Raw genomic sequence first — 9,924 nt, 5'->3', positions numbered from 1 at the left:
AGCGTCTTCCTTTCGGGAGTTTGAAATTGAGATACTATAACATGGTTATTGCATACCGAATAACACCTTCTAACAGTAGCATGAGCTAATTTAGACAATGCTGGATTATTCACAACGTCCATCCAGTGTTGAAACAAAATCGCACCATGAGGAAACATGTGGAAACTCACATCCGGATTCCCGTTACGATTTTCGCACGACAAAAATGCACACTTTATAATAAAGTCAAGGCATGATCTGAAGCAATAGATAAATAAGTCTGTGGTATCTTTTCCTCTAATTATCTATATTTTTTAGCACAACTTATAGTATGAACAACAAACTATGAAACAATCACAAGATCACTAGCAAAATCGAGTCCAACACGTGTTCTGCAAGCAGTAAATTGCAATGCAGCAGAATTCTTGTTATATGGTAACTGCTGATCATACATAAAGACGTGCTGCTGATTACAGTGATGATTAACGACAGCCACATGGCGAGTTTCATTTTTCTTCCCGCCAACAACGCGCCTCTTGCATTTGTTTACCGAACTAATTTTGTGGTCAAGGCTATCCCATTGAGTTGTCAAGGGGGTGTAGTAAATGCAACTCTTGTCCATATGACATTTTCTTTTCGATAACTTGGGTTATACAGAACAGATGATCTACAGTGGATGTATCTGCCCTGAATCCGGGCCTGTTCTTCTGCCTCCATGTCTTCTCTCGCATTTTCCATTTAATTTCTTATTATTTTGCCGTAAATTTTGCTGAGCGTACTAGTCACAAATATGCCTATAATATTCCTTTTTTGTGAATTGCAAATTTATATGATCTTTTCCACTCGTTTCGGACTTTGCTTCCGTTTAGATACTTTTCTGTCACTAATCATTCTTCTTACCTTTGATTGGGTGCTCTTATCATTTTGGATGGCATTCTTTGTTTTTTGAGATAAGTAAATGTTACACAGTTTTATATTTCCCTCCATTTCTCTCTCAATCTCAGGATCCCATCAATATGGAAGCAGGTATCAACTTGCTAATTTTAAATGGCAGACATATATTATTACAAAATTTAAAAGGCAAATTATTTTGAGAGAAAATTTCCACATCGACTAGTTAATTGCTATGATTTTTATGCAAATTTCAAGCGTTTAATTATGGCTCATAACAAATTCAAAAATTTGAAATTTACCTGAATTTAAATGAAAATAATTTACCCTTTAACCCTTAATATGAAAAATTCCTGATTTTCTACTTAATGTTTAGACAATTTACCCTTCAGTAATCAACTTTTCGTTTATTATACGTCGTAGTTTAGTTTCTGTTTTTTCGAGGAAAATACAGCCTCAGAGAAGTATCTACGACGTCTCAAGGAAAACTTATTTAGAAGCAGGCAAGAGCATTTTTTACATAACAAATAGGAATGAACAAAAAGTTTATGAATATGAATGAATGAATATTTTAATCTAAAATATATACCACTTATAAAGTTTACAAAGACCTTCAAGAAAAGTTAGTAAACGATGTTTTAGAAGCGCAAAACTAAATAAATTTTAGAAAATTTAAAAAAACGCTAAAATCGACGGTTTTTTGAGTAAAGAAATGACCGCATTTTAATTTAGTTGACATTTTGTAGGTATTTTTGTCTCGAAAAATGTTGAAATTGTCTGAATCTTCCCTATTGTTATTTCGTAAATTGAACAAAAAATGTTTAAGCATACTGGAACATCAATGATCCCAGATTTTTCACACACTCTTATTTCATAAAAGTAATAAATCTCTCAGAAATTACTATTTTTTTCTTCAGGGCGACGATTTTGTTTTTGAATAACGGGGCTCGCACAAACTAGTACAGAAAGATATGCACTTGGTTCATTGCAGAAACCTGAAGAATTGATACGTGCATTATATTTAATACTGTCGAAACTCTTCAATCTGGTACACTTGCGCTCAAAACTGCCTTATGAGAATGCAATCGATTTTCTAAGATAGGTAGTGTCGACACACCACCCGTGATTTTCCGTTTTTTAGTAATTTTTTATGGTTTGTGCAAATTCGTACGAATTATTGAAATGCATGCATTGATGATGAAAACGCATCCAAAGGATGACCGGTCCACAGATTACACACTATCACATGCACGCGACGGCCCCAATGGAACGTTAAATTTTGCGGGCGGCGGTGTGCGTACGAGAGAAAACTGCGCACTTGTCTTTATCTATGCACCGTGCCATAAGAAGTTATCACTTCACAAACCAACAAAAAACTCTCTTCCAGGTACTGCCGTTGACCTGGAACGTTGCCCGAGGCTCGAACTACAGCTTCATTTACTGGAACATCGTACTGTGGATCAGCTGGATAGTCGCCAATCGCAAGAACCCTGGCTACGCTCCGATGAACACTGACACATATTTACAGGTCATCCAGTCACTTTCCCATCAACGCTATTCGTCAGGGTCAGTGATCAACAGCGTGGCGAATGAACTGTGCTTCACGTGCAGAACGATAAGGCCACCCAGAGCAAAACATTGCAGGATTTGCAATCGATGCGTCTACATGTATGACCATCACTGCAATTTAATCTACAACTGCGTCGGGTTGCGGAACCGCGTTTGGTTCTTTGTCTTTCAGTTGAGCTTGGCCATTAATTGGTCCTATGCATGTTACTTTGCAAGCTACTGCTTTCATCATGAACAGCACGGCCTACTGTCCTTAGTCATCCTGTTGGAAGGAGTACTTTTTGCCATGTTTGCCACTCTCTGCTGGATGATCACATGCACAATCGTGAGTGTTCTCACTAGGCATTTTTCTGTTCTTTCAACAATAGTTATATTTCGCAGCTGTTATACGCCTGCATGAACATCACCACCAACGAGATGATGCACTACAAGCGATACTCGTACCTTCAAAACTTCGTGGGCCGATACAAAAACTACTACTCCAGGGGCCCCATTTTCAATTTGATCGAATTCTTCTTTTCCAACTCTGAAGAACTAGATCGAGCGCCACGCGCTTGGCAGCACTGACACAGGGCGGCAGTGGAGAAAATTCGCAGAGGTTCCAAGGACAATAGAAAGTGTATAACGTCCAAGAAAAAAGGGCCAATCGGTCCGGAGCATGGAACGAGATAGTTTTCGCTTTAGGGTTAGATACCCAGTGCAGCCTAGTTCCATGTATTTTCCATATATGGAGAACCGTTTGTGATTTTCACACAATGAAACATTCAAAATAGGCCTGGGTAACTCAGTGAATTTTTAGGAGTTGACGCAGTGCTACGCAAATGGATGGTGCGCCAACCCAACGCACCGGCGCAGTAACTCAGTTCCGTTGCTGGGAAAATGTTGCACTTTTTTTAAATTGTTTTTTGATTTATTCAAGGACCATTTATTAATAATATTTGCAGTTTCTCCAAATTTCAGAATTTTTCAGTTTTGACAAAGTTACTCTGTCTGCTAATCGCTCGATTTTTTAAAGTTAATCTTAAAGAATTTTCCGCCAAAAATTATGAAATAAATTTTATTAGAACATTCGCCTCGTTCGTCGCTTTGTAAAAAGGTTTGAAATCTCTTTCCAGCTTCGAATTTAGACACACATCAATTCATTTTCTGTCAAAAAACGAACAGTATAAGCAAAAGTTGCAAATAAATTATTTGGAAAACTCGTCACCTCTATTCCTCTGAAGACTGTAGAGCTTGTTAAAAAAATTTGGTTTTTTAGTTTTGACTGATTTTTTTTGCTTTACTTTCCACACCAAAACGCTCTATTTTGTGGTTTCACTTAAAAATATTGACGATCTGAAGGTCTGTACCGTGAAAAATTGCAAGACAAATCGATAATAGCTTTGTAGAAATTTTACAAAAACTTTGTTCAACGTCGAATTCGGGACAAAAGCGAAAATAAGTTTCTCCCGTTTTTCCCCGAACTTCATTAAGGTTTTCTCCAAAACGGATAACAAAACTAAAAGTGTTTAATCATAAATGTAATTTTTTTTATGATTTTCTTCTTTGACAGTAATGGCGTCTTTTTGCGAAAAATTATAAAATTAATTTTACTAGAAAATTCGCCTCATTCATCGGTTTGCAGGGAACTTTAGAAAATCCTTTTCAGCTTCGAATTTGGCACAAAAATCAAATAATTTTATTCTATTATTTACCGAAAGTAATTAATATTATCTTGAAAAAACGACCAGAGAGCAAAAGCTTACAAAAAATTATTTGGAAAATTCGCCCCTCTCATCGCTCTGAAGATTTTCAGGTTATTCTAGATTTACCAGTTTCCATTAAGCAATTCTTTTTACGCAAAAATCGCATGTTTTTTAATTAAATTACTGACCATTTTCAGGTATTTTCTGTGTGACTGAACACTCGCCTCCTTAACCGCTTTGCAAAACCTTTTGCAGCTTCCAATTTTAGACAAAAGCCTCATCATTTTTTCTTGGTTTTTTTCCAAAAATATTTTCTCGAACAGAAAAAGTGAAAGTTTGTAATGATTCATTTGGAAAACTCTTGGAAACTGAGGGTTTCTTCACTTTTAGGTCAACTCCGTCTCTAAACAGAAAAACCGCGTTTTTCCTAGCGTTTTACTGTAAAGTACTGGCAAACTGAATCTTTTATGCCTAAAAATTAAGAGATTGATTTTGCAAGAAAACTCGTCGACTTTCTTTGGACTCTATGTTGCTTACGTAACTCACATTACACGTTTTTGTAAAATTTTTACAAATCTATAAATTTATCTTGTAATTTTTCGCCTAAAAGACCTCCATATCGTCAGTATTTTTAAATGAAACTCTTCAAAATAGAGCGTTTTTAAGTAGAAAGAAAAGCAAAAAAAATCAGTCTAAACTAAAAAACCACATTTCTTTAACAAACTCTACAGTCTTCAGCAGAATGGAGGTGAGAAGATTTCCAAATAATCTGTTATAAACTGACGCTTAAGCTATTCGTTTTTTGATAGAAAATTATTTGATTTTTGTTCTAAATTCGACGCCGGCAAGGGATTTGAAAACTTTTTACAAAGCAGCCAAGGATACGAAATCTATTTTATAATTTTTTACGGAAAATACCTTAAGTTTGTCAGAATTTTTAAGTGAAACTTTAGAAAATTGAGCATTTAGAAGAAAGGGTAACTTGGTTAAAACTGAAAAATTCTAAAGTTTTGAAGAAATTTTAAAAATTTTATTAATAAATAGCCCTTAAAATAAATCTAAGAACAACTAAAAAAGTGATCAACATTTTCCCAGCAACGGAACTGAGTTCCTGCGCCGGTGCGTTGGGTTGGAGCACCAAGCCATTTGCGCAGCATTGCGCCAACTCCTAAATTGGGTCAATTGTTGTCTGAACCTGTTTTCCCTTGCTTGCAAAAATTAAAACTCAATTTATATCAAACCTCTTAAAACGTTGTCAAATATTATATAATTCTTCGAGCATCGATCAAGCATCAGAATTGTCAAATAAGTGTCGTTTTAACTGAATTAAATTTTTATCGTTTTAATTAGTTATCGTCTGTCACTCCCCAATACTCAGATAATTTTTTGTAAACTGTTTCTATCGTTTTAACTGAATACAAATTCAGTGAGCGTCACTCCACCAAGTTAAAAAACCGTGAATTGAAACTGAGGCTACTTTAAGTCAATAAGCCACGAAATGTCACTAATACTTCAGAACTGTCAAAAGTGTCATACATTTTTCCAATAACTGTCTGTAAACTGTCTATTATCGTTTGAACTCAATTCGGGAGTTCAACTACCGACGCTGCGAAACGTTAAATTACTCGTTGTCGAGTGACAGTTGAGACTTGTTAGACATGTTTATTTATTGGAGTTGATGACATTTATAACATAAAACAACACTTACACAATTTTCGATCTGTTTCTATTTGGTTAAATGGTTGCAAAAGTTGATTAGAACAAAACAAATCACAATCAGATGTAAACACCAATGTCAGCAAAACAAATTACTACTTAACTTGTTGTTATAATTTCAGCCACCAGGGGGCGTTTCGATTTTTAAACTCGCGAATTTAATTTCAGTGAACGTCTCTCCATCAAGTCAAACAACCGTGAAATGCAACTGCGACCACTTCAAACCGTCAAGTTCTTCCGTGGTTGCGTGGAAAATGTTGGGTTTGTTTTACGTATTTTTTGGATCTCGACCTTACAAATAATCCAAATCCTCTTAATTTTTTTTCAAATTAAAAACTAATGTATTGCATTATTTCAAGAACTATTAAGAGAAGACTTATGTAGTATACTATCAAGGTGCTCTTTAAAAAAAAATCAAGTGTAATTTGAAACTTTCTTGAGACACCCTGTGTGTTTTTCTGCTTATGTGGCTTATACTCTACAAATGATTAAAAATGTTTAATTTTTTCAAATATTTTCAGTAATAAAGGAGCGAAACAATAAAGTATAAATCAACAATTATTCAGTTTTATTCTATCCCTCATGAACCAATTAACAGAGAAAACAAAGGAAAATGCGCCCTTTTTATTCTCTCAAAAATTTTAACAACATTGGCAGCATCAAATATGATTAGTCGTTCAATCGACGTCAATTTTTTATCACATTTTGCGATGATAATCCACTTGACGTCTAATCTACGTGAATGAAGCAAGCAAAATAACGTTATTATAAAGACGACCGTGTAACGTCATTCAAATCACGTTTACAATTGATTGAAACATTAGAAAAAGCTGGCTTAAATATTATTAATAATTATTAGTTCTATGATTTCGCTCCGGTCATCAACCTATTACTGTAACCTACTTGATTCTGGAACTAAAAAATCGAAGCTCGGACTAGAGTTTCGCCCCCTTTCGCGTTCTGAACGTCTGAGCGTCTGAACGTCATTTCTTCGAAGCAGGTGAAAGTTCTAATGACCTTTTATTGAAAAGGCTCATTGGCTATCGAACTAATTTATAAATGTTTCCTTCATCCATTAGGTTTGATCAGAAATTCACTATTTCCAAAGAGATGCAAAAATATCTAAATAGTAAGTAAAATAGAAAGAAAATAATTTGACTAGAAACATTACACAACTCGTGTGTCGTGTCATGTCCGCTTTTACTCTTGAAAAAAAAACGAAACAAAGTGAAAAGGGAAAGGAAAAAAATCGTCAAATACAGTCCGGCGCAACGCCGAAGGCGCCACATAAATTAACCAAAGATAGCTGAATCTCACGTTAAATACGACGGTACTGCTGGCCATTATTGACGTATTTGACACGTGATAATGACGTGGCTATTACGTGGTTTTTAGTCATTTAGCTCACGTCATCTAGATGAGACAAACTTACGTCGTGCGGACGTCATATTGGGGATGGCAGTGGTATCTTTTATTACGCTTATTTCACGTTTAACCGACCTTCGTTTAGAGAAGAATCCGATAAATTAACGATTCCTCTACTATAGGATTTTTTTCAAAAAAACAAAACACAATTCTACAAAAACTATTATTTTCAGATCTTACATGGGCTTTTAACTTTAAGCTAGTAGATATTTACAAAATATCAAATATTGCTTGGCTTAGATGAACTTACACTAATTATTAATCCTTAAAGCTTCAGCATCCCTGCATCGATAGAAACATACGTCTACCTACTTACTTGAGTATAAAATGATTAGGTTTATTTTGAAAAATACCACGTATTATCACATTGCCTTAAATCAATACGAAAAATTAAGATTAAACGCTATTGACTACGAAAACTTCGAATTCGAAAACTTTGTAACCCACCTATTTTTAAGTCCAAATGAAGTAATACTAAAGCTATACACTAGAAATACTATAACAGGCATTCCATAATTGCTAGTAATCATTACTCGACGAGATTCTCCATATAAGGCACGGCAAAGTAATCACAATTATTTGCGATAATCAAAAATATTACCACTAAGGAATAAGCGGAGATTTAGGAGGCGAGGTCGACATGTTTGACGACCGTCTCTTCAACAGACACTCAGTGTCCATTTCGTCGCCTTTCTGCACGCTCAGCGAACGGGACATATTCTGCTTCAACCTGAATAGAACAATCACAAATAAAACATGTCAGGAACAGTGCAGCTCAAGCCTCAAATAGCGTTCTACAACCCGCAAGCAAACCCCTGTTTTCACCCTTAGAAGAAATGCTTCAATTACCCGATTAGTATCCGTCTGGGCATGCTTTCGGAATGGGACTAAGAAGCAGATTTACTCTTGAAATAAAAAGGAGCAGTTAATAACACCATCACCTTCCTCGAAACCTTAAAAAGTCCTTAAAATGCAGCGCAATCTATCATGAACAATGCAGCTAAGCAACAGATGAACCGCGAAATGCTATCATGTATGAGTATGACTTTGTTTCATATGGTGTTTAAAGATGACACTTTGAGTCAGTAATTATGACTATTAGTAGTCATTTTTTTCAATGGCTTTTACTGGAGTAACGGCGGATTCGGAGCGTTTCAATCCCGTCAGCCTAATAACGTTTCGGAGGTTGACGTCTCCAGAAAACTGTGCCCTCAAGTACTCTCTGGGGTCCAAGATAAAAGATCAAGGGCCAAGATGAAAGTCGCAAGGTGGTAAACCTGGACTGTATGAAGGACGTTTAAAGTTGCAAAACCGAATTTGTATTATTTCTGACTGAAACTTCTTTGAAACTCGGTACACCTTATGACGCTGATTGTTAGTCTCAATGCCTTCAAATTGTCCCCAAGATGAGTGGAAGAAAGTGAAAATCAGTACACCTTCGAACACAGAATGTTCGTCAACTAAACTTCTCAAGACCATTGCTTCCAGAGTTATTGAAAATGTTCCGCTGCAAACCAGGATAAACATGTGCCCTCTTCAGGATGGCGCTCTACCCCATTACAATTTAGCAGTGCGAAGGCACCTAAATAATGCATTACCGAATAGATGGATTGGGCGAAACGGACTAACTTGGGCGCCGCGTTCGCCAGATATGACATACATGGATTTCTTTTTCTGGGGCCACTTAAAGGCTTTGGTCTATTCTACGCCAGTAAAAAATATTAATGATTTGCAACAAGGAATAATAAATTACGGTGAAGTTATTAAAAATAAATCGAGAATATTTTTTCGCGTTAGAAGACATTTTTTAAAGAATATTCGCAAATGTATTTAAATGAACGGAGAACATTTAGAAAATCCGTTGCAAAGTTTTGATCTTTTTCCTAGTGTTTATTAATTTTTTAAGTGTTCTATATAATTTTAGATTTGAGGAAAAGTTTTGTTTGTTGATATAAATCCGTTAAAAATAAACTTACTAAGTAACTCATGCCTTGTTTTGCTGCGGATTCAATTAAATACAGGACTACTGCCAGAGCTGGGCAAGTATTTAGGAATTAAATTAGGTACTTTTTGGTATTTAAATACGATGTATTTAACTACTTTTTCAAGAATGGTATTTATAATTGAACCGTCAATTACTTTCTATAAATAATTAGTAATTAGTATTTGAAAAATGTATGTAAATACTTTCATAAATGCCCCCCGAGTACTGAGAACCGTGTTTAATTATTTTCTAGTAATTAAATCAGTATTTTTCATCCCCACCTTAAATTTAAATCCATGTTTTGTCTTGTCGGAACTTGTCTATGTAGTATGTTGTTTAGTTAGTTCTTGTGTCGTGTCGTGTGTGTACTCTCAAGCTGCGTGTCCTATTTATTTGTCAAAAACATTACAATACATCAAGTACGTAAATACAGGCTATCAAAAAAGATATTTTTTTAATTATTTTTACTGGCCGTTTTCGAAATATGTCCCATATAATAAATCAATCAATTTGTATTTTAATTTCAAGTACTAATTATTTAACTGAGCAGAATGGCAGCATTGATTTTAACCTAACTTGTTATTCCTTTAATAAAGGATTAATTGTTACTTACCTTACTCAAAATGTATTAGTTTTATGGTCTCTTTTTGTAAATATTAAGAAAATGGTCCGTTA

The 9,924-nt window shown here is 35.1% G+C and overlaps 2 protein-coding genes across 4 annotated transcripts in view; one reads left to right on the top strand and one right to left on the bottom strand.

Annotated features, from left to right (window-relative positions):
• The window catches only part of LOC109537724 (protein S-acyltransferase 24), a gene marked incomplete in the record, with an annotated part of 11,317 nt that extends 8,051 nt beyond the window's left edge, over window positions 1-3,266 (top strand). The window contains 2 exon segments of the mRNA XM_048660458.1: window positions 2,258-2,764; window positions 2,821-3,266. Of these exon segments, the coding sequence (XP_048516415.1) occupies window positions 2,258-2,764; window positions 2,821-3,006 (693 nt within the window).
• Window positions 3,267-7,414: 4,148 nt separating this feature from the next.
• LOC109537721 (bestrophin-4) overlaps window positions 7,415-9,924 on the bottom strand; it is an 18,661-nt gene continuing 16,151 nt past the window's right edge. Inside the window, exons 12-13 of one of the 3 annotated variants that reach the window (XM_019904581.2) lie at window positions 8,115-8,170; window positions 7,415-7,995 (exon numbers count right to left, since the gene is read on the bottom strand). In XM_019904581.2, coding sequence (XP_019760140.1) covers window positions 8,119-8,170 — 52 coding nt within the window. In that variant the 3' untranslated portion in view covers window positions 7,415-7,995; window positions 8,115-8,118. The remainder of the gene's footprint in view (window positions 7,996-8,114; window positions 8,171-9,924) is intronic. The other 2 variants (XM_019904580.2, XM_048670823.1) reach the window with 2 other exon arrangements.

This window comes from Dendroctonus ponderosae, unplaced genomic scaffold (genome assembly GCF_020466585.1).
Source record: "Dendroctonus ponderosae isolate FM_Combo_2020 unplaced genomic scaffold, Dpon_F_20191213v2 Dpon_F_20191213_1, whole genome shotgun sequence".
Taxonomy (NCBI): domain Eukaryota; kingdom Metazoa; phylum Arthropoda; class Insecta; order Coleoptera; family Curculionidae; genus Dendroctonus; species Dendroctonus ponderosae.
Note: the sequence above shows the minus strand (reverse complement) of the source record. Positions and strands in the feature narration are given on the sequence as shown.